The 22919-nt window shown below is 55.3% G+C and overlaps 2 protein-coding genes and 1 long non-coding RNA gene across 23 annotated transcripts; 2 read left to right on the forward strand and 1 right to left on the reverse strand.

Annotated features, from left to right (window-relative positions):
- The first annotated feature begins 1734 nt into the window (after window positions 1-1734).
- Window positions 1735-8750, forward strand: LOC116436953. 18 transcript variants are annotated; one of them, XR_004237119.1, is made up of 7 exons: window positions 2483-2613; window positions 2971-4270; window positions 4385-6109; window positions 6213-6256; window positions 6328-6368; window positions 6453-6492; window positions 6593-8750. It is a non-coding gene; the product is annotated as an uncharacterized LOC116436953 (long non-coding RNA). The 18 variants fall into 18 exon arrangements; XR_004237118.1 differs by having other exon boundaries at window positions 4385-5961; window positions 6066-6109; window positions 6213-6368; XR_004237120.1 differs by having other exon boundaries at window positions 4385-5850; window positions 5929-5961; window positions 6066-6368.
- A 370-nt stretch (window positions 8751-9120) lies between these two features.
- On the forward strand, window positions 9121-16232 carry LOC116436888 (zinc finger protein 692-like). Of its 4 annotated transcripts, none has more exons than XM_032094319.1 (12): window positions 9122-9274; window positions 9877-10073; window positions 10163-10194; window positions 10533-10910; window positions 11124-11172; window positions 11320-11457; window positions 11979-12104; window positions 14090-14152; window positions 14406-14484; window positions 14586-14700; window positions 15091-15190; window positions 15639-16232. In XM_032094319.1, the coding sequence occupies exons 1-12, from the start codon at window positions 9251-9253 to the stop codon at window positions 16000-16002; spliced, it is 1665 nt and encodes a 554-aa protein (XP_031950210.1). In that variant the 5' UTR covers window positions 9122-9250; the 3' UTR covers window positions 16003-16232. The 4 variants fall into 4 exon arrangements, with proteins under 4 accessions (XP_031950212.1, XP_031950213.1, XP_031950210.1 ...); XM_032094320.1 differs by having other exon boundaries at window positions 9123-9274; window positions 11323-11457; XM_032094321.1 differs by lacking the exon at window positions 10533-10910 and having other exon boundaries at window positions 9121-9274.
- A 217-nt stretch (window positions 16233-16449) lies between these two features.
- On the reverse strand, window positions 16450-22695 carry LOC116436895 (E3 ubiquitin-protein ligase TRIM7-like). The gene is made up of 7 exons (XM_032094337.1): window positions 22168-22695; window positions 20065-20151; window positions 19598-19825; window positions 19193-19215; window positions 18966-19081; window positions 18654-18686; window positions 16450-18115 (listed from the first exon to the last, which is right to left on the reverse strand). Exons 1-7 carry the CDS (start codon window positions 22678-22680, stop codon window positions 17589-17591), a joined length of 1527 nt encoding a protein of 508 aa, XP_031950228.1. The 5' UTR covers window positions 22681-22695; the 3' UTR covers window positions 16450-17588.
- Between the last annotated feature and the right edge of the window lie 224 nt (window positions 22696-22919).

Below are 22919 nucleotides of genomic sequence, written 5' to 3' on the forward strand. Positions count from 1 at the left end.
CGTCCTGGAAGCTCCTGCTGTCGCTGGGCTGTTCTCTCTTAGTCAGCTACAATAAAGAAAACCAAACGTCAGAGCACGAACTGAGCGGCACCTGGGTCAGAACCCCACAATTCCTGTACTCACCGTCTCCTAAGAGGGCCGGGCTCCCGGGGCCGCACGCTTCGGCCGCGCTCCGAGGCCGACGCTGCTGTCACAGGGTACACCTGGGTTAAAGAGGAGACGAGGGGGTGCGGCATTGCTGAAACTTGAGCTGACCCTCGCTCCTCCTCCCTCCCTCCCTCCCCGACTCGCTGCAATTCCTCTGCCGTAGCCAAAGGCTGCCCTGACAGCACCTTCAAATGGAAAAGGGAAAAAGCTCGGTCACAGAGTCCCGTAACACTTCTGGAGGGCTCACGAGGGCGGCGGGCCGGGTCCATCGCTTTTGTGTGTTTTAAGAAGTGTAAATGCATCCTCTGCGCTTCAGGAAAAGCCTTAGGGGGGCCAGAATAGACACCTTTTCCTACCGTACAGCCCTCAAAACCCCTCCTGGTGCTTCCTAAACCGGTTACCCTGTGTTGGAATGAAAGCTCCTCTGGACTCACGCCCAGAGGGAAGCCAAAGCACAGGGGTCGAATTAAAACCTTTGCACAAGCTGAGATACATGAAGCCACACCAAAGTGAAATGGCAATATAAATTTTTTAGCTTTTAGGAGAAATATATGCTAAGTGTCTTAAACATTAAAAAGCTATAGCAGACACCTTAAACACAGTTCTTGCTGCAGCAGCGTTACCTTTTCACAAAATTCTTTACTTTAGACAAAACACAGATGGAATTATACTGCTCACATTTTTTAGATGGAGTGTTCACATAAACAATAAGAACCGATAGAAACTGCATACCCACATCTGTGCAATACCTATATAACACTTGTGTAAGGCTTATGAGTGTTAGAATTAGACCAGGATAGGTTAAGAACAGAAAGACTAGAATTGTGTATTAATCTTATTCACCAGTTAGCAAATATAATCCACACTTCTACAAGAAAAAATAGAGTCTAAAAAATACTTTATAGAGTCTAAGAAATAGAGTATAGTATATATAGAGCATATAGAAGAAGCAGCTAGCTGTGCCTGCTGTTGCTGCTTGGCTTTATCATGTAACCCCCTTTGAACTCAGCCTTCAAGAAAGGTATAAGACTATGAAATAAAGAACTTCACAGAACAGCAGCCTCCTCTGCTCTTTTACCCTGCTCCAAGAAAGTAGAGTACCCTGTCGAAGGCTCAACAACCCTGCTCATGCTTCCTCTCCCAGTCACAATCCATGACTTACCTATCAGAAGCCTCAATTTCAGATGCCATTGTTGATGTGGGGCAGAGCCCTTTTGTGACACAATGAAAGGGCTGAAAAAATTTGAAGTTTCATACTCGAGGCAACCCAGAAGTTACAGTGCTCCTAAAACAAAACAAGAACAAAAAAAGAAATTATAAAAGCACCTTACTACCCCTGAGCACACAACCCAAAATTGACAGCTTAAATACTCCCTGTGTTCAATGCTATCTTCTTCCCAGTGTCTTTAATGCCTCTGTTGCTTTAGAGGCTAAAAGCACCCACTTGAAGAAAAAAAAAAAAAAAAAAAAAAAAAAAAAAAAGCTGAAATAGGCTAACAGAGTCCCTTCATTGAAACGAAAGGAGAGCCCTCATCCCCATCAATCCCACAGGGGGAATAAATCCCCTTGCAAAAGGCTGGGGTTAATATACCCCTGGCCGGGCCCGCCTCTCGTTCCCATGATGCCCGGGAAAAGGGAGGGAGCAAATACCACAAGGTATAAAAGCCCTCAGAGGAGCTGTAGCTGCATGCATCCTCTGGCTTAAGTGTAAGGTGAGTAAAGTGCTAGATAGAGGAAAAACTTCTTCAGGGAAATAATAACGCCTTCTTTTTTTCTGCAACTGCATCAAGTGAAAGGGCAGAGACTAGGTAAGAAATAAAACTTTATGCTTTGGCAGCACAGATCGATATAGCTGGTATAGCTAGTTGTTAATTTGCATAATTGTTCCTTAGTGATTACTAACTAGTATTCCACGTGTAACTAATTATATGAATGGCTTTACTCACCTCAAACTTAAGTCAGGTGAGCTAACCAGCTGTAGCTCATTTGAGCTTTTACCCCTTGTGTTATTTGCCTCCTTCCTCTTCCAGAGCATCGTAGGGAGGACAGGTGGGCCTAGCCAGGGGTATATTAACGCCAGCATTTGGCGAAGGCCTTCATTCTTTTTCTGGGATTAACTAATGTAAGAGCCCTTCTCTTATTTCAATCAAGGGAATCTTTCAGTTTATCTTAGCTTCTTTTCAGCAGGTGCTTTTGGCATCTAAATCACCAGAGGCAGTGAAGAAGATAGCATTGAACACAGTGGGTATTTAAGTTAATGATTTGGGGTTATGTGTCAGGGATGGTAAAGTGCTTTTCTAATTTTTTTGTTTTCTTTTGTTTTGTTTTTTAAGAAGCATTGCAAATCCCTGAAATTCCAGGCTGTGTCAAGTATGGTACTTTGGATTTTTTCAGCAAATTCAGCGTGTTGCAAAAGGGATCTGCCCTGTGTCAGAGATGATGTCTGAGATTGAGGCTTTCCAATGGGTAAGGGGAGGATTGTGACTGGGAGAGGGAGGATGAGTGGGGTACCAGGTTAGGAGTTACGGTGGAGGGGTTTTGAAGGTAGCACAGTGGGAAATGGTGTCTGTTTGGGGGCGCCTAAGGCTTTTCCACAGGCACAGAAGATGCATTTACGTGTCTTACGGCACGTAAAGAAAGGCCACGTAGCTCTGTCTCTCGCTAACCTGGGTGCCCATTGTAATAACGGCCGCAGCCTTAGACTCAGGATGACGCCTTAGGCTCCAGGACCCCGGCACACTTGCGACAGGGCGAGTAGCCAACTTGGTGTTTGGCCCATGTGCCATTAAACTCGTGCATTGATTTTGGTTTTCTTTATCGTAGCAGACCAAGAAGCTAACCGGTGATCGCGGGGCCTTCTGAGATGGCCGAGGCGGACTCATTTCATGTCCGACATGGATTCATGTCATCGGTTATCTGAAAGATAAGTCGGGGGCCATGAGCCCCAGATGGGATGATAGCAGGGTAGCGGGTTGGAAATTCCTGGGAGAGGTTTAAAAATTAGCAGAGGGGAAAGGGATGCTCTCTGAGGGGCCTCTTAGGACAGCTAAAGGGAGCGGCTCTACTTTTGATTGCAGCCGTTGGGTGTGCAGGGCACAGCAGTTCTAGTGTGTCGTGTGTTGTCTAGTGTGTTTCTGGGATCCCGTAGCTCAGATATCTCTGCCTTTTCCCTTGAGGGCCTTATCCCAAGTGTCAGCTGTCATCTCTAGGTTCTCGAATGTTTGCGCTTCTCGGCACGACGCCGATATCGTTCGTTCTTTTACCGGTGGGCTCGGCCACATCTAGGAATTGCATCTCAGAAAAGACCTTGTTCCCAGCTGTGTTGCTGTCTGTCCTTTCCGGCTGTGAGTTATAGCATTCTGGGGCTTATAAGATCCTAAGGATATGGGGAGCATTCTGAGCACAGCATTGTCTCTCAGCCGTCTTGATCATCGTGACCGACAGCTCTTCTAACGGGTCACTCTGTTACAGTCTTTTCTTCCGCTCCTTAGAGCCTCTTCCGTCCACCGTTGCCGTGCCATCGGTCATCTTTTTTGGCGTCGTCTCGGTCCTCGCCGTCATTCTTCTTCCTGAGAGCTATTTTTTATCATTCTCTTGTCATGCTGCTTGTAGCATAATGTCTTGTTTGAGTTGGTGTTTAGCTTGGAACTGCTCTGCCCTGTGGAATAGAGTGAGGAGTAGGTGGAATAGAAAGAAGATTTTACCAGTAACCTTGAGCTTTGCCTAGCCACCCGAGCTGCACCTCAGACAGAGCAACCATGGCTGGTCTATTCAGGGGTGGGCTGAGACAGCAGCAGCACCTTGCAGTCCTCTAGGCATTTGTCTTAATGCAGGCTCTTCTCGGATCTGAGGAGGTTTGCTTTGAGAAATGAGAACTTGGGAAAGGTTAAGCTTTCCCTGTGTGTCTGAGTGACTTTGACAAATAATCTTTTTGCAGAGACGGAGGGATAGGATGTAAACCCGATACAAACGGAGGAGGCCGGAGGACCGCGGCACCCAACCCCTGAGCGGCGGCCTGACTTTCAGCTCTGTGTTTACCTCATTGTTTGGCTTTTCCTTTAATTTTGAAGATGCAAAGCACTCAACAGGGCCGGGTATTGGCGCCGGGGAGATGGTGAGCCAGGTGAATACCGGCAGCCAAGATGAGTATTGATTCCAGCACACAACTGGATGCTACCAGAGTTGTTGTATTAGCGATGAAACGATAAGCATCCTTTGTTTTCTGGGTGTTTTACAGGTGGTCTGCAGAATTCAAACTGCTACTCCAGTATGACAGAGACCCCTGCAGAAAGAGGTCGTGGTCCAGCGGTTTCAGACAGAAATTAAACTGCCAGTGTGATGCTTTTGGACACTATGTCAGTACAGGACTTTGCATTTTGATTTGCCCCTTCTCCTCCAGGATAGTCAGCCATTGTTCAGCTTTTCAGGGGAGGTGAGAATGGTGGCTGTGTTACAGCATTGTTCTGTGTCTTTATTTCTAATAGGTAAAGCCGGATAGCAGCAGTCAAGGTCGATGGAGCCAAGTGAGCGGCGACCCATGGACAGGAGTTGTTATTGCTTGGGGGCCAAGTTCTGGTACAGCTCTAAGCATCTGTTATTGTTTGTGCATTTTAGGTGGTGCGCTTCTATTATGCCGCAGCCCCTCGCTGACCGGCTCACGGACCCGGCTCGCCGCCCTCGTGTGCCTTCCAGAAGTATTACAGGAGTCTGCAGTGAAGCCTTTACATTTCCTGTTCAAAGGTGCCGTCCGGGCAGCATTCGGCAACAGGAGAGGTGTTGGGGCAAGTCAGGGAAGGAGCGAGGGTCTGCTCAAGTTTCAGCAATGCCACACCCCCTTGTCTCCTCGCAACCCAGGTATACCCTGTGACGACGGCATTGGTCCAGAGCATGGCCCAAATGTGCAGCCCTAGGACCCTGGCCTTCTTAGGAGACTGTGAGCAGAGGAATTGTCGGGTTCTGGCCGAGGTGCCACTAAGTTCCTGCACTGATGCTTCTTTAGTTATCCTTATTGTAGCTGACTAAGAGACAGCCACCCAGCGAGGGCAGGAGAGTCCAGGACTACAAGGCGGCCTTCTTTTGCGCCCAAGGCGGATTAGCATCCCCGGACGTCTGAGAGATAAGTCAAGGGGGTGAAAGCGGGGTGTCAGGTCAGGGCTCGCCAGGAGGGAATACTGAGTCAGCTTCGGAGATGGGGATAACCAAGAGGGGACCCCTTAGGCCCTGTAAAGGGAAAGTATCACTTCTGATCACAAGGCCGAGGTGCGTGGGGCAGAGCAGTCCCGATGCATGTCGTGTCACTTGTCTGTTGTACGTTCTGTGTCTTTTGGGCATCTCGTGTCTTTAGTCTTAGCCATTCGATGTGCTTGCAGTCATTCTCCTCATCGAGAGTTTTCTCTCCTTGTCGCTTCCCCTCATTTGTCATCTGCTGTGTCATGGGTGCCTGCATGGGTTTGGTCTGGAGCTGCTCTGCCCTGCTGCATAGCCTGGCCTATAGGTGTAAGAGGACAAGGCTCGGGGACTTGAAATTTGTCATGTAGGGTGTAGTTTGGCCTCTAGATGATATTCCTAGATGTACACAGGATGGCTGGAGCTGTTAAGTCACGATGCAGCCCTTTGAATTTTGTCATCACTTTCTTTCAGATGCAGACGGGTTAAATCCGTGGCAGAGCGCCCTACACCGGGTGAGGGGGTTCCCATGGGAAGGTCTGTCACCGTTTGTCTTTGCAGGGCAAGCGTAAATGGTGGCTGTGTTATAGCATTGTTCTTTGTTTTTATTTTTAGGAGGTAAAGCTGGATAGCAACAGTCAAGGTCAGGTGAGCAAAGTGAGCGGCGATCAGTGGACAAAATGAGTTGTTGTTGGTCGGGTATCAATTTATGGTGCAGCTCTAAGCATCTGTTGTTGTTTGTTCTTTTTAAGTGGTCCACTCACAAGATGTCCTGGCCCAGGTTCCTGGTGGCCTGGTGGGTGCAAGCTTATGGTATAGGTGTGATGTGCTTCAATTGGAACAGGAAGGTGGTGGTTTCACACTATGTCAGCATGCTTTTTTTCTTTCTTTCTTTGCAGGTGCTGCCACTGCCTTGGACATGCCAATAAATAGAGGCGAATGGGTGAGTCGGCATTTGGGTTAGGGCGAGCGGTATGTGGCGCCATGCTAAGCGTGTGCCTTTTCACTTTGCAGGTGTCAGCCGGGCCACCTCTGGAGTCAGATGAAGATTTGAGGTGAGCCGGGGAGGCGGTGCAGAGGAACCCTGGGACTTACTCTTCTCGAGGGCAATAGTCACGTTTTCTGTTCTGTCGTCTTAGGTGCCGTAAGCAGCTGCGGAGCCCAAGCTTGAAACAGCAGGTAAGTGATGAGTCTCAACAGTTATGAGGGAGAGGGGTGTTGAGGAAGGGGACACTTCTGAGGTGTTGCATCGCAGTCTGAATTTTCTGAATTTTTCCAGCCACTGAAACAGACCGTGGCAAACGTAGTGACATCCATGGCGCCCACGTGTTCTTTTCCACTGAGGATGGGTTTTGTCCGCTCATCTGCCGAAAGCTAAGTGTTGGGACCGGTGGTCGGGAGAAGGGAAAAACGTTTGGAGTCACAGGAGACAATTTGAAGTTAGCTCAGAGGAGAGGGCTGTAGCGGGACATGCCCCTGGGAAGTAAAGGGAGAGGGTTTTTCCTCAGCGTCACCTGACCCTTTGCCGGGCAGGGCAGTTCCGACCCATCTCCGTGTTCTCGCGAGCTTCGCATCATCTGCCTTCTTTGAGTCTCAACGTCGTCGCTGATCCTTTCACCCAAGGAGCCCACCTTCGCGGCCGGAGCGATCGCTCCGGTTCCCTGGTAGTTGTCACCTCCGTCTCTAGCCTACTGAGCTTCTCAAGCGTCCTCTTAGCAGCTTTGGCACTAACTTCTCATAAGGAGTTACGTTTCACTGTCGCATGCTATTGCTGTAGAGCCTTCTTTTCTTGGCATCATCGGTCTCCAGCTCATCTTGCACTAATAATCTTGGTTCCATCAGGTGAAACTGCTGGGCAGTTTCAACTTGTGTCTATGTTGTTGCTTCCATTGTCTTCTGTGTCACGGGGCTTTGTTATGTCCCGGTGCTTTAGCGGCAGCGTTCCGGGCCATAGCGGCCGTACTCTACTTGCATGCTTATTCCGGCATCTTTACGTTTTTGCTTCTTGAGACAGGAAGAAGTACCCAAGATGTTCTCATCCATCTTCCTTCTCAGTTTTGGTAGTGCCTTCTTTTCACGCGCCGTTCCCTTGGACTTCTAGATGGAGCGTACCACAGTCTCCCCGTGTGACTGCAGTTAGTTCCGTTGCCTCAAAGTGTATCGTGCTTGAGAATTAATCTTCCAGAGACTCATCTCAAGCCCTCTCGTCATCTTTGCTTAGATTTGGTGCACAGCCCGTCTGTGTGCTACTTGCGGTCAGAGCCACCCTGTCCCGGCACGAGGAATCATGGTTAGATAGAACAGTCGTAAAACTTAACAGTTCATCTCTTGTCTATGGGCTTTTGGGTAGAAAATTTATGGGCCTGGCGTGGGGATAACTCCTGGATGTTGGCCTCTCGTTGACCGCCTCACGTTGTCTCGCAGGTTCCTGAGGCAGCTTCGGATCTCCACCGTCACTGATGCTACTGATTTTTCCCGGAATCTACCCTTCGACGTCAAGGAGCGGCAGCCGGAAGGTGCGTTGAAGCGTCTTCTTCAGGAGAGTGTTTTGACGAAGGGCTGCAGTCAGGGTCTATGCTGAAGAGCGTGTGACTGTGTGTGAGCGTGTGACTGTCTGTAGCTGTCTTTGAGTGTGTGTTCATCTGTCTGTTTGTGTCTGCCTGTGAGAATGTGGGCGGGGAATGGTTCTGACCTTGTGTGGATGATTTTTGCGTTTCAGGTTTTTTTCAAACCTAACCCTTCACCTCCAGGCGCCCTGGATTGGGGTGCCGCCTCCTAAAGTTGCAAACAGTGTGGGCTTTCTCCCAGACTGAAGCTGCCAGCAGCTGAGCCTCTGGCTGCCCTTGGAGTGCCAAAGGCCACCTTGAAACAGATATCGAGGAACTGGGTGGCTGTGTTTTGTTTCCCATGGAATAGGGCCGGCGTTAGCCTCTGGGTGCCGGTGGCCGGGAGTGGGCTCCTAAAATTGTGAACAGCACAGGATTTCTCCCAGACCAACGCTGCCAGGAACCCTGCTTCTGCCTGGCCTGGAGTGGTCCTGGATGATCCCAGGGGGCTGTGGGCTGTGTCCTTGGGGTTTCTGGAAGGTTCTGCGGTGTTGGAGTGACTTCGACTTCTTTTCTTCTCTGTTTCAGTGACTGGATCACTCCCAGGAGTCCCAGTTCCTTCCCACTGGTTTTATTAGGGGGTTTTTATGGGCCCCCAAATTCCCCAAGGCCCCTATAGGCCCTCCAAAACCCCTCCCAGTTCCCAGAGAGTTGCATAGGCCCCACCCAAGGCGTTTATAGGACCCCTAAAACCATCCAGGTCCTTGAGACGGCCCTAGGAGCTCCTGAGGATTCCCCCTACCATGGGATGATTCTACCCGCGGTACTGTGTCATGTGCCTCAGGGTCTCCCAGTGCCTCACATCCCCTCCCAGCAACTCCAAAAGCCCCCCAGTGTCTTGGGGACAGCTGTGAGGTAGGTGTGTCTCTCTCTCTTGTCCCCCATGCCCCTCCTGTGTCTCCGTATTGAAAGGAATGAGAAACTCGTCTTCACAAACAAGCTCTGGGCCTGCTGGTTGATGAAATTAGCACTGAGAGATAAACAACGAAAAAGGTCCCTTTATTCAAATAAAATAACAGGACTCCTCTGTCTCCTTTTTGGACATAAACCTCTGGTGTTTGTGGAGTAGTTTTCCTGACACTATGTCACCCTATGTCCGTCTCCTGTCTCCACCTCTCGCCCCGTGTCCACCCCAATCCCCTGCGGGAATTTCCCGTGCTGTCCCCTGGGTGGGACCGTACCTCCCCACGGCCCCCGCGGCTGCGCGCACGCGCGGGGCGCGGAGCCTCCTCCATCTTTGCTGCCGTCTGTGAGCGGCGTGAGCGAGGAGGGGGTGGGTCCAGTGGCTCTTAAAGGGGGCACGGCGCGGGGTGGGGCCCCCTCGGCGCGGAATGGAGCGCGGAGCGGCAGAGGAGGTTCGCGGGCGGCGGGGCGCGGGCGGAGAGGGCGGCGGGAGCGCATGGAGTCGCGGACGTTCCCCCTTCCGCCCCATCCGCTTTAAGGCCCGGCGGCGGGAACAGGCGGGGGGGGGGGGACGGGGGGGCCCGGGGGAAACGGCGGGAAGGGGGCGGGGCTTAAACGGGGCGAGGCTAAGAGGGGTGGGGCCTGGAAGCAGTGTGGGTGCCTCCCCGCCCCCCCTTGTGACCCCTCCTATGTCCCTTGCCCCCCCCCCTCCCCCCCCATGACACCACTATGGAGCCAGGAGACCCTAATTCCTCACCCGATCCCCTGCCCATCCCCCCCATGATGCTGCGCCACCCCTGTGTCCCCCCATCGTGTACGCTGTCACCCCCCCAGCACTTGCCCATATCCCTGTGTGTCCCCCCACGTCCTCCCTGAGCCCCCAGGATTCCCCACCCGTGCAACAGGGCCCTGTCCACGTCCGCTTCCCATGTTTGCCTGTCACCTCCGGACTCTCCTACGGAGCCGTGATACTCCAAATTCCCCGCCTGACCCCTCCAGGCTCAGACCACCCCTGTATTCCCCATCCCCCTCTAAACCCCCTGTGTCGCCCCAGCCCTTCCCAGTGGACTCGGCCCGCGGGGGTCGTCCGCGGGCCCCAGAGTGCGTCCGGCGCCAGAAGCGCCGGGAACTGGACGCACGGCGCAGCAAGTGCCGCATCCGCATCGGGGGGCACCTGGAGCGCTGGTGCCGCCTCAAGGAGCAGCTTGGATTCACCCTGCACTCCCAGTTGGCCCAGTTCCTCCTTGACAGGTCACTAGAGGGGCTTAAAAACGATTGAAACCCACCTCTCATGGGGAAAATTCAGGTTTTTGCTTGCTCACCTCTGTCTTCCCGTGCAGGTACAGCTCTCATGGCTGCACCTGGAGCCCAGGTATGTGCTTCCCTCCCAATTCCATGCTGGCATCCAGTAGTTTGGGTCCATAAGAAGTTCATGGTGGAGAGGGAGGATTCCCGTTGGGTTGGGTGCTGGAGAAGCACCTGGAGCTGCTCTTGAGTTTGCTCACCCCCCTGAGCACTAGGCAAATCCTCCCTGTGTTCCCTGTTTTTGCCATCCCCAGCTCATTTTTGGGAAGCTGTTTGACGGTTGCTCTTAACAAGGAGGAAGCCTAAGAGCCTGAGGAAGGTGGAGGGGGGCTTGCAGGTGTCCCAGCCCCCCCCCCCAAAATGCCATTATGGAGCTGTCTTTCACAGATTTCTTTGTTTTCCCAGGAGAGCTGGAGCTGGAGCGGCTCCAGCCGGCTGCACTGCAGCGCCTGGTCGTGCTGTCCCATGGCCATGGCCAGGAGTGCGGCTTCGTGCCGGACATCCTGCTGCCAGCACCAGGCAGCTCAGCCCCGCTGGTTTGGGAGTGCGTAGCTGGGCACCGCTTCTCGTGGGGCGGCTCCGGGGTCCCCAACAGCCCCTCCAGTGACCCCCCGAGGGCGGCCCAGGGAGGCAGCCCCTCCCTGGATGCTGGACGCCGGCACTCGCTCCGTAGGGCCATGCCGGGCTCCAACAAGGCCGGAGTGGAGGGAGCGGCCGGGTCACCCCGTGGTGATGGGGATCAGGGCGAGGAGCTGGGAGATGGTGGTGACAGTGGTGGCACAGGTGAGCTCCTCCAGGTCATCTTTCCACCCTCAACTCCCTTTGATTCCCCACCTTCCGCCCCTCTCCCAGTTCTAGGGATTCAGTGACCACCATCCCACTGGGATCAAACGCTGCCCCAACCCTGTGGGCCTTTCCAACAGCCCCATACTTCGCAATTCTTCATCCTCCTCACCTCTCCCAGCCCTTCCTCACCACCCTCCTGTCCCCTTTCAGCCCGCCAGGTGCCACTGGAACCGGGGCCTGTGGCAGCAGCTGGCGGGAGGTGAGTGGTGGCACCCACAAGCGTCCTCTGGTGAGGCCGATGGTTGCATTTGGCCCTGTCTGACCCATCCCTGGGTCCCCAGTGTTGGCCAATGTGACTGTCTGTGGTTGAGCCATCGTGGCAGAGTTGACCCAGGTCGCTGTCCAGCAGCGCCATCCCGGGGAAGGACGTAGAGCCAGGAGTTGAGCCCCGAGAGGAAGAGGAGGACGAGGACTTCGCCGAGGGTGATGACCTGGCCTACACCGATGACCTACATGATGAGAACTACCACCCGTCCCTGGACAGGTGGGAGCGCTGTGACGGAGCCTGCGGATCGGGATCGTGTGGGAGCCACTCCTCGGTGCCCACTGACACCGTATCGGTTCAGACCAGTATTGCACTGGGAGGGTTTCAGGCCTCATGTCTCTGCCACGTGCTTGTCCTGCTGCCCTGGAGGTGGGAATAGTGTCTGTGTGGTGCTAAAATAAGGTCTTTCTGGGGTCAAAGGGCACAGAATTTTGGGGAGGTATTTTCACTGTGTCTCACCTGGGGGAGGGTCTTTGCCACGTCCAACTAATGGCCAACCATGTCGTACCGTGTCCTGCCACGTCTAGTAATGTCCTTCCACACCCAAACAATGTGCAGCCACGTCCAAACAACGTCCTTCCACGTCTAACCACAGCCTTCCGTGACCAACCCGTGTCTAATCCATGACCACCCCATGTCTAAACCATGTCCAACTAACTCATTTCCTACCACATCTAACCCATACCTCACCCCATCAACCAGCCAACCCCCTCAGCCACCCTGGTCTGTGCCCCCCACAGCGACTCAGAGCCACAGCGACACCAGAGCCAACCCAAGGCCCGCAAGAAGCCAATCGAGGAGCAGCCCCTGCTCGAGCCGCCCCTGCCCAGCTCTGGCCCCTCAGAGGAGAAGAGCGGACGGGTCAGGTGAGTCGTGGCAGCCACAGCGGTGAAGGGATGAGGGGAGGGGGTTCAGAGTCATCATCTTGGGAGTGTCCAGTCCTGTTGGCCATGGGGCAAGAACTGTGTGTCTCCAGTGGGGTTAACCCTCCTCATGACATTGTTGGCCATGGAGCAAGAGCTGCGTGTCCCCATGGGAGGGGGGTCAACCCTCCCCGTGACACCGTTGACCGCAGGGCAGAGCCGTGTTTCTTGGTCTCACTGGGTGTTGAGCGAGCAAAGGGGGGTCTGGCTCACCAACGTCGCTGCAGGGGCTTCATGAGCCTCGCGTCACCCACCCTGTCCCTCGTGGGGCCAGTCCAGGACGGTTGGGGAATGAGGAGAGGCTGCCGAGGCTGGGGCCGCCACGGAGGGCAGCAAAGACCCATTGAACCAGAACTGTGGTGGGCATTGAAGCCTCCACCAGACTGGAGATGGAACAGCCCAAAATCTATCAGCCCACCACAATCTCCTCCACGGATGGATCTGCGGCTTCTCCAGCAGCTTTGGGGCTGAGTGTTGGGTTGCCAGCTCTCCTTTCCAGGCACATAAAATTCAATGTTTTGCACTAAAAAAGCTCTAATCAGCCCTCAGGGCTTCACTGGGGCTTTGCACAAGCATTAAGGGGACATTGGGTTGGGGCTCGGTCTGTGCACGGCCTCAGATCCGACGCACCTAGACACCTCACCTGGATGGATTTTCTTACGCTTTTGATACAATAAGGGGGTTAAATCCCCCCTTTTCCTTGGAATCAGCCGTAACTCCTTCATCTGTCTACTGAAAGACAGGCTCAGTGCCAATCCCATCCCAAAGCTTTCCCCAGGTGAGTGTTATGCCACTCCCTTATGGCTTTGATCGATCCCTTTGAGCGGCTCCTTTTGGATGCTGAACGCCCTCCCCTCTCCCGGCAGCTCTGGAACCTCCCCAGATGCAGCTGGAAGAGGGACCACCCTTCCTGGAGACCCAATCCCAGTGAAGGTAATGCTGGAATTTGCTCTTCCCCTCTCCCTGCCATCGCTGGGCATGCGGATCCCAGGCTCCCAAATCCAATGTGAGGGTGGAAGAGTCCGGGTTGAATCGAGGCCATCCTTTTTGAGGCCAAAAGTGAATTAAATGTGGGGTTTGGTTTTTTTTCTGGTGCTTATTGGGTTCTGCCTGATTTCCACCCCAAATTCCAGGGTCCAGCCCTCCAAATATGTCCAACCTGGGGGCTGGTGGCTCTTTTGAGGCACCGGTGGGGATGGTGCCTCAAAAACTGCCTTGATTGTAGCTCTCCACCCCTTCCCCAAAGCCAAGCCTAAGCTTTGGGTCAGCGCTTTTTGGGCCGAGTTTGGCAACACAGATCGTATTTCTAATCTTTTGGTTAATTATCCCCCCTCTTTTGTCACAGCAAGTCAAAAATGGGAGATAAAATCCTGGCTTATGAGCAAAGGAGGAGCTTCCAGATGTCGAAACATTCCTCCTCTTCTCCCTCCCCCAGGTAAAGCCACCCTGAGCTGATAAAACCTGTTTTTAAGAGATTTGGGACAAGCCCCAGGCTGAATCCATGCTTGGGCATTGGCATCTCTCACCATCCTGTTATTTCTCCTCCCCAAACCCTGCTTTAATCCACTTTTAATGGATCTTTCCTTAATTCCAGGGTGACAGCCAGGAATAGTTGTGGTTTCCAGGGAGCCATGGATGAATTATAGATCAAACCAGGCTGGGAGCCAATTTCAGTGTCCTGGGACACATCCAAACCATGTGAAAAGGGTTTTGTAACAAGCAATAAAGAATTTGTTCTTATTTTAATGCCTGAACGATGTGTTTGTTCCAGCGTGTCCTGCTCCTGTGGGGGGAAAATAGGAGAAATGCTGGCCCTGAGGATGATTTAATGTGGGATTTCCTCGGGAATCTTTTGGTTTCTTGGCTCTGGGCTTGGGGACAGCGAGGGGACACCACGGCCTGGCTCAAATGGCTCTTTCCTATTGCAGTTGCCGGCGGCGACCACGGGCAAGCGACAAGGATGTGGCTCAGATCGGCCCCAAGAGGATCAGGTACCTGGGAAAGGGGGGGGAGGGAAGGGGCCAGGGAAGTTTTCAGGCATTCCCAGGAAGAGGCGCTCAGCTCTTCCATGGGGGACAGGCAGGAAGCTCTGAAAGGGTTTATTTGCTTCATTTTAGATTTTATGGGTGGGAAAAAGGGAAGGTGGGTGAGGAGGAAGGAGCAGGGGCCAGATCCATATCCCACAGCTTTTCCAATCCTCCTCCTCCTTCCTGCCAATGACTTTTCCCATGTTTTCTCTGTCAGGAAGGCGGCAAAGCGCGAGATCCTCCTCTGCGACTTCGAGGGCTGCGGAAAAATCTTCTCCAACCGCCAGTACCTGAACGTGAGCGCCTGGAGGGACTGGCTCTTCCTGGAGCACTGGGGAGCCTGGGTGGGGTGTCCTGGAGCTGGAATTGGGAGCTGATGGGTTTTTCCCCCCGGCAGCACCACCAGAAGTACCAGCATGTGCACCAGAAAACCTTCACCTGCTCTGAGCCCACCTGTGGGAAATCCTTCAACTTCAAGAAGCACCTGAAGGAACACGAGAAGCTGCACAGTGGTGAGCAGGGCATTTCCACGGGAATCACGCCTCCTCCCCTATGGATTACACATTCCTGGACATCCTCCTGTAGGAGTTACAACTCCCCTGTATGGATCACACCTCCTTCCATAGGGATTACACCTCCCTTATGGCTCACACTTCTTATACGGATTCCACCCGCTCCCATTGGATTCTCACCTCCTGTACCCCCCTCCCCACTGGGCCATGGCCAGCCGGTCCCAAATCCCCATCGCCGGGAACCATCGCTGTTGCCCTTTGCTCCCTGAATCTCTCCCTTATCATCTCCATTCCCATGCTGGGAAGTCTCCCTGCTCCCAAAGCACATCCTGAGGGCCCGGAGGGTTTTTCCAGGCCGGATCAGCCCGATCCGTTTTCCTTTGCTCCCAGACAAGCGGGACTACATCTGCGAGTTCTGTGCGCGCTCCTTCCGCACCAGCAGCAATTTGATCATCCACCGACGGATCCACACTGGGGAGAAGCCGCTCCAGTAAGTCCCAGTCCCATTTCCGCCTTGCCAGTAAGTCGTAGTCCCATCCCTGCCCTTCCAGTAAATCCCAGTCCCGTTTCCACCTCTCCGGTAAGTCCCAGTCCCATCTCTGCAGCTCTGCTCAGCCTCAGAGCCTCTTCCCACCCTTTTCAACCCAAAATCAGCTCCTCAACACATGGCATCCAGCCAAAAGCTGGGCTGGGATTTCTCACGAGGTTTCTGCCCTTGGAGCTGGCTGTGCCCAGATCCAGCAGCTCCAGCCTCAGCTCCAGGGCAGTGTTAAGTAGGCGCAGGTTAATGCAGAACGGAGGACTCCGGTCCAACGTGTTCATGCCAGGAGGGCGCTGGAGCTTCAACCCACAGCACATTCCAGCCCCGAGCACGGCAGGGCCAGTTCTCCCTGTGCCTCATCCCTGGGGTTTTTTACTCCTGCCGGGATCTCCCCCAGGTGTGAGATCTGCGGCTTCACCTGCCGCCAAAAAGCCTCCCTGAACTGGCACATGAGGAAACATGACGCCGACTCCTTCTACCAATTCCCGTGCGATGTCTGCGGGAAGAGGTTTGAAAAGAGGGACAACGTCACCGCCCACAAGAGCAAGAGCCATCCCAGGGGGCTCGAGGGACCACCCCAGCCCGAGGGAATCCAGCAGCACCCGGAGCCCCCTGGGCCAGTGGAACCCCTGGAGCTGCTTGGGGATGTCCTGGGCAGCGGGGGGGACACAGGGAGGACCCCACTGGAGTATGGGGGGGGGGATGTTGGGCAGGATCCAGGCACGCCCCAAGGCCGGGGGATGGGTGAGGGGGGGTCCTAGAGGGACCTGTCCCCCCAGTCTGGGGACTGGAGCAGGATCAGGGACGATGCTGGACCCTGCAGTGGCTCCAGGTGCCAAAATTACACGGGAGAGGCAAAACTTGGGAAAATCTCAGCTTTTCTGCCAATCCTGGGGCAAATCCATTTTTCTGCCAAATCCCAGCTTCCCTCGAGCCCAGCACTGTTGCCACAGGTGGATCCTCAGTAAAGACTTATTTTGGGTAAAAGTGGGATTTGGTGCCAGATTTTTATGGAAAAGAGACAGAAGAGTGATATTTGGGTGGTTTGGGCACAGGAAAAGGGCTTGGAGAGGGAGTGGAGACACCAAACACCCAGGAATTGGGGACCCAAACTGGGATGAGATGGAGCTCCCAGTGGGGCTGTGCCCCCAAACTGGGCTGAGAGGGAGTGCCCAGCTCCCAGAGTGGGAGCTCCCAGAGCTTCAAGCTTTTCCTTCAAACTTTATTTAATTTCCATTTAAAACTTGGATTTAAACCAGAATTTGAACTTACAGATATTTGGAAGCTCCAAGTTAGGACCAATTAGTGAATCCCAAGTGGCCACAAAAGCCCTCTGCGTTCCACCCCAGCAGTCTGGGGACAAGGGCACGTCCCTGTCTCCGTTCCCCCCGAGCAGGAGCAGCTTTTCCTCCTCCCCCAGCACCAAAAACCCCCAAATTATCGGGTTTTAGGGATTTTTTTGCACAGCAACATTTTATTTCCCCACTAACAGTGACAGGGCAAAGGACACGAACAGCAGCAGCGGGGAGGGCGCAAGGGGAGCGGGCAAGCGCAAGATCACACCTAGAACACGGACCCCCCAGCCCCCCCAAAACCCCCCAGCTGACCCTGGCCTGGGTTTGGAGTGACCCCAAATATCCATGGCCCCTTCCTGGGATCCTGGTGCTCTGGGGGCTCAGAGTTTGGGGGAAGCAAGGGGGAGACAGGGGGATGAGGAGGGAAATAGGGGGGCAGTGAGGGAGATGAGGAGGCAAAGAGGGACATGGGGGGGCATTGGGGGAGATGGGGGGGCAAGGAAGGGGGGACAATGGGGGGAGTAAGGAGAGAAATGGGGGGCAACAGGGGAGATTGGGGACGGTCACTCAGCAACAGCAGGACGGGCTCGGCCCTTTCCCCAGGGGAGGATAAGATGGCTAAAGATGACCTGGTGTCCAAACGGGGAGGGGGGGGGGAAGGGGGAGATGGGGGGACAGACCCCTCCTCTCCACACAGCATTCTTGGGAGGATGGGGCGGGGGGGGGGGTGGCACAAAGCTTTGGCTACGGTTCGAGGTGGGATGGGATCAGCCTCTCCCTGTTCCATGGGGCTCCAACTCCAAAGAAAAATACAAAATTAACTACAGCGGTGTTTAACCAGCAACAGGGAGGGGGTGCTCAAGCAGCCCCCCCTCGCCAACCAATGCCCTTGAGGAAGATTTTGGGGGCAAAAAGACTCCAAACTTTGAATTGCAACGGGAAAAAATCCCCCCTTAATGGCCAAGGGCAGGATTTGGGGCATTTTGCTTGGAAGCAAAGGAAAACCTAAGGATGGCGGAGGAGAGGGGGCAACACCAGTGAGCTGGGCAGACTCAGTTGCAGAGGGACAGTGAGGAGCCCACATAGAAGAGCCAGAAAAACGGGAAGATCCTCTCGGAGAAGGCGGCAGTGAAGGTGAAGATGGGAGCCATGTTGTCGGCATTGTAAAATGCCACCCACCCGCCCTCATAGTCCAGGTACACCCCGATCTTGCGTGGCCGCTCACACAGGGACAGCGGCGTCTCAGGAGATGTGAACGCCTGGTACTGATCCCAATTTTTGCCCTTCCAGTTGAGCCCCACCGCCCAAATCCCCTCCTCGGGGGCGAAGTCGACCTTCTCCTTGCGGCGCACGGACTCGCGGGCGGCGCCCAGGACCCAGCTCTCCCCGTCTCCCACCTCCACTTCCCAGTAGTGGCGGCCAGCAGAGAAGCCCTCGGAGGCCAGGACACAGAAGGCATAGTCAAAGCGTTTGGGATGAGCTGGCAGCTCCTGGGGGGCCCCGCGGAGCCGCACGCTCCGCTTGTCCTCCGACAGCACCAGGTAGGGGTTGGCCGTGTCGGGGTCCAGGGAGAGGTCGCCTGGAGGGGAAAAGGGAAGGAGTTACCTGTGGGAGTGGAGGGCTTGACTCAAGTGGCTGTGTCCCAAACCCACCAGGGAGGACAGAGGTGAGTCACCTGTGGAATCGTGGTGGGATTGAGCCATGGTTTGTGTCCCCAAACACAACAGGGACAACACAGGTGAGTCATTTGTGGGCTCATTCTACCACCTGTCTGGGGACTGACCCATTCTCTCTGTCCCAAACCCAATGGGGACAACACAGATGAGACACCTCTGGGATCATTGTCCCACCTGTGTTGGAACTGATCCATTGTCTGTGTCCCAAACCTGAGGGGAAGGACACAGGTGAGTCACCTGTAGCATCTTGAAGAGCCCACACAGAACCCAAGCCCAACAATTCCAACCGTTGGAAAAGGGAGGTTAGAGCTCCCATAACCCCTAATCCCGGCAAATTCCCACATTATCTCTTGGAAAAGGGAAGTCACGGCCCCAAATTCCAGCCAATTCCATGCAAACCCCTGGAAAAGGGAAGTCTTATCCCAATCCTGACAGCCTCACCTGTGTCATTCTCCAGCTCGAAGCGCAGGTTTTCTGCGGGAAGAGAAGGAAGAAGTTGAGCCCCCAGAACTGCCCAAGCCATGGGAATGATCCCTACTCCACACATCCACACTCAAATCCCAGGGAAATCACTGCTCCCCCACCTTTTCCCTGGGATGAGCCAATGCTCAAACAACCCAGAGCTCTCCCAGTCAGCCCAGGGGGGGGAAGTAAGAGCCAGGTTCCGTCCCAGCCCTGATTTTGGTGGACTTCCACACGGGATCCTGGCTGGGAAGCAGTGATTTTTTCCAGGAAGGCTCTTGTCAGGCTCACCCTTGAATTCCAGCAGCACTTCCTTGAGCACCGCACTCTTCTGGGAAAAGCTCTTCAGCTTCTTCTCCAGCTCGGAAAAGCCAGGCTCGGGCTTGAGGAACATCCAGCTCTCTAGGCTGCAGAGACACGGGAGTCAGGGACCCAAAATCAGGGAATTCCCCCTAGGAAGGGTTGGAACACCAGCTCCGCCTGCAGCCAGAGCCTCCCAGTTCACCCAGTTCACTCACCTGCTACCAGCCGGGACGACACTCTGGAAGAGGAAAAAACCCAAGCAATTTGTTAGGATCAGCATCTCTCCTACCTCAGAGATCTCAAAATCCTCCCCAAAGACGGGGAGGACCCCATGAAGGGACTTTTATCCCTATAAAGACATTTTTGTTTCCATAAATGGAACTTTTAACCCCATTAATAGGAATTTTTCCCCCAATAAATGGAAATATTTTGCCCCATAAATGGAACCTTTTATACCTTTTTTCACCCCATAAACAGGATGTTTTTGTGCCTATAAATGGAATTTTCATCCCCACAAACAGGTTTTGTCCCTATAATTAGGATATTTTTGCCCAATAGAGGGGATTTCTGTGTCCATGAAGAAGAATTTTTTCGATGGAGACACATAACAGGAGCCCCACCTCGCCAGATGTGTTCCCTGTCCCGCTGTCCCCGCCTTGCTCTGCCAGGAGCTTGTCCAGCTGGGCAATGTCCTCAGCCAGCCGGGCCACACTCTCATCCCTCCGGCGCCCGATGTCCCTCTCCAGCTCTTCCAGCCGGGAGAGCAGGAGCTGCTCCTTCTCCTCCAGGAACACCCGCAGCTCCTTGCACTCAGCCACAATCTTCTGCCGCTCCACCTCCGTCTGCTTCTGCAATTCCACAGGGAAGATCCCCATGAGGCCATGGAGCTCAGGGAATCATCCCCAAGTGAGAGAATCTCTGAATGCTGGGATTCCCACGGGGAGGGGGAATCCCCCAGGTGGGACCAAATTCCCACAGCCAGGAAATCCCTAGGTGAGACTGAACCCTCCTGGACGGGGGTCTCAGGGAACCCCCAAGCGAGGATGGACCCTCCTGGATGGGGGCTCCGGGGACCCGCCGCACTCACCAGCAGCTCCTCGCTCTGCCGCTCCCGCTCGGCCTTGGCCTCTTCACGCCCTTTCCTCAGGGAGCTCAAGTGCTCCTGGGGCACCTCCTGGAAGCAGAACAAGGAGATCAGTTGGGAATTCTTCCTGTGGGTGATGAGGAGGGAAGGGCTGCTGCTGCTAAAACGGCCAAATCTGCCCAATCTGAGGATTTTTTTGGAGCTGGAACCAGCAGCTGCCCTGCTCCCCACAACCCTAACCTCAGACTATGCAAAAAACCCCAGAATTCACCCCAACCGGCCCAAAAACCGGAAAAGAACCCCAATCAATTAATTTTAGCTGCCTGTGAGGAAACAAACGCTCCAGTCCCATGCCCGTCCTCGTCCCAGGATCACCTTCCCCATTTCCCCTCCTCGAGGTGCCCCAAAATCGGGCTGGAACCACCCCCCCCCCGGTTTGCTGCCTCCAAACTCCTCATTAAATTAAGAATTAATTAACCTCATCCTCATTTAAGTAGTTTGACCTCCATGGAGGGCAGAGAAGCCCCAGCAACACCATGCAAACAGCAACTGGGCTTGGGGGCAAATAAACCCACTTATTTTGTAACTAAAACCCAAAATACAAGGATTTTGACCGTTAAGAGCCAGGAGTTGCTGCCTTTGGAATTTTTCCATGAGATTAGAGCATGTATCAGGAAAAAAATGAGGTGGGGGGAGCTCAGCAACAACTAATTATTAAGAACTCATAAAAGCAGGTTAACGAGGGAGAAAAAGTCCCAAAGGAGCGGCAGCCAGGATCTGCCTAAGGACATTTGTGTCCTAAAAAAAAGGGCAAAGTCCCAGATTTGGGGCAGGGGGACAGCGCCAGCGTCCCCGGAAGAGGAACCACGGAGAGTTCCGGGACAAAATCCCATATAAAAGGATTTAATAACCACAATCATTAATATGTGGTGGTTAATGATCCCACAATCCCCTTCCCTGATCCTTCGGGATCGTGCTGGTGCCACCCTCCTCCTGCTGCCACTGCGCAGCGACACCGGCTCCGTCCGGCATCTTGGATCCCTCTGGATCCGCTGCTCCTGGCTGGAATAGCGAGGCCTGGCAGCCCACATCGAGCCCTTGAGCTTTTAATTACTAATTAATCCCCACTGTGATCACGACACGCGACTTGGGGAGGTCCCAGCGCCGCCGGGGGGGCTCCATTTTCGCTCTGCGTCACTCCCCAAGGGCCTTGGAGTTGGGGGGGGAACGGAGGGGGCGGGGGAGAACAGGCGGCTCCTGGAGGAGGTCCTGCGCCACTTCCAGCCTGGGTCGGGATCGGGGCGGGAGGATACATCACCCGCTGCTCCCCTCCTTCTCAGGCTCCAGCTCGCTCCTGTCCCGGGAAGGGGGAGCGGTGGATTTTGGGGGGGCTGGTGGGATTTTGCACAATCACCCCCACACTGACGTGCCCCCTTTCCCCCCAGACACCCCTTTCCCAGTGTCCTCCCAGTTCAAACCAGTTCGATCTCGCACCGGGAACACCCTCTGCTCACTGCACCCTACCCCGAGCTGTCCCTGTTTTGGGGCGATTCAGTTCCTTCTGCACTCCAAATCCTGGGAGCAGCGCCCAGTTGGGGAGGGGCTCCCCCGTGACCTCCACACGGCCTGGAGGGGCCCTTAACTGCCTCCCAATATCCCCGAATGAAGCCGGGGAACACATCGGCGGGGTCCCGACTGCACCCCACACGTGGGGGGGAACTGAGGGCTCATTTCTGTACTCCCCTGTGGAACTGGGGGTTCCCACTGCACCCAAAAGGCGCTTCCCCCCAGAGAGGGGCGGTCCCTGGTGCATCCCCACCCCGTGAGATCTCCTTGTGCACCCCCAATTAGGGGTGGGGGTGTTTCCGATCTCCTCCCCGCTTACTGCATCCCCCATTTCTTAGGAGGGGGTCCTGCACCCCAAAAGAGACCCCGGGAGGGGCGGGGTCTTCACTGCCCCCCAACACCCCGGGAGGGGTCGCAGCGCTCTCCCTCTCCGGGGAAGGGGTCCCGATGCTCCGCCGCCCCCTCAAGCGGGGCGTCCTCGCTGTCCTCCCTCCAAGCCGGGCGCTGTGCGGGCGGGGTCCCGGGGGTCCCGGCACTGACCTCCGCGGCGTGGGCCGCCTCCTCGGCGGGCAGCACAGTGTGGGCGCGGTGCTCGCGGGACAGGTGACACACGACACACACAGCACGTCGGTCCTGCACGCAGTAAAGCCGCAGCGGCTCCCCGTGGCGCGGGCAGCGCGGCGGCCCCGGCGGGCCGGACGGGGCGGCCGCGGGCAGCGGCGGCGCGGGCGCGGGTGGCCCCGGCGGCGGCTCGGCGGGGCCCGGCGGCAGCCCCAGCTGGCGGACGATATGCACGATGTTGCCAAGGGAGCGGTTTGGGCGGAAGAGGCGCTGCGGGACCGGCTCGCGGCACTGCGGGCAGCAGAGGCGCCGTGCCGAGTCCTCCCAGCACTGGGTCACGCAGGCGCGGCAGAAGTTGTGCCCGCACTCGGCCACCAGCACCGGGTCGTTGAAGTACTCCAGGCACACGGGGCACGTCAGCTCGTCCTGCAGGCTCCGCGCCGCGCTGCAGGGCGCAGGGGGCGCGGCGGGGGGCGCGGGCGGCGCCTCCATGGCGGCCGCGGCCCCGGCGGCGGCCCCGACCCCGGCGGCGGCCCCGGTCGTGGCGCCGGTGACGGAAGCGGCTCTCTAAACTCTGCGCGTCCGCTCCGCGCGGCACCGCCGCCCGACTGACGGCCGAGGGGCGGAGCCGCGCCTGCGCGGGGGGAACGTGCGGGGCTGCGCCTGCGCAGGAGGAGAAGGGGGCGCGGTTTGCCCTGCGCGGAAGGGGGTGGGCGTGGTCATATGGAATA

The sequence above is a fragment of the Corvus moneduloides genome, chromosome 31, assembly GCF_009650955.1.
Source record: "Corvus moneduloides isolate bCorMon1 chromosome 31, bCorMon1.pri, whole genome shotgun sequence".
Classification (NCBI taxonomy): domain Eukaryota; kingdom Metazoa; phylum Chordata; class Aves; order Passeriformes; family Corvidae; genus Corvus; species Corvus moneduloides.

What these genes read in the sequence shown, in the direction of transcription:
- LOC116436895 (XM_032094337.1), bottom strand. Translation starts at nt 22,680, where the DNA reads ATGGAGGCGCCGCCCGCGCCCCCCGCCGCGCCCCCTGCGCCCTGCAGC. An exon ending in AGGCGGCCCACGCCGCGGAG is followed by an intron (nt 20,152 to 22,167) that starts GTCAGTGCCGGG and finishes TTCTGCTTCCAG; the next exon opens with GAGGTGCCCCAGGAGCACTT. An exon ending in AGTGCTGCTGGAATTCAAGG is followed by an intron (nt 18,687 to 18,965) that starts GTGAGCCTGACA and finishes CTCTTCCCGCAG; the next exon opens with AAAACCTGCGCTTCGAGCTG.
- LOC116436888 (XM_032094319.1), top strand. Translation starts at nt 9,251, where the DNA reads ATGGAGCGCGGAGCGGCAGAGGAG. An exon ending in GCCCAGTTCCTCCTTGACAG is followed by an intron (nt 10,074 to 10,162) that starts GTCACTAGAGGG and finishes CTTCCCGTGCAG; the next exon opens with GTACAGCTCTCATGGCTGCA. An exon ending in GAGAAGAGCGGACGGGTCAG is followed by an intron (nt 12,105 to 14,089) that starts GTGAGTCGTGGC and finishes TTCCTATTGCAG; the next exon opens with TTGCCGGCGGCGACCACGGG.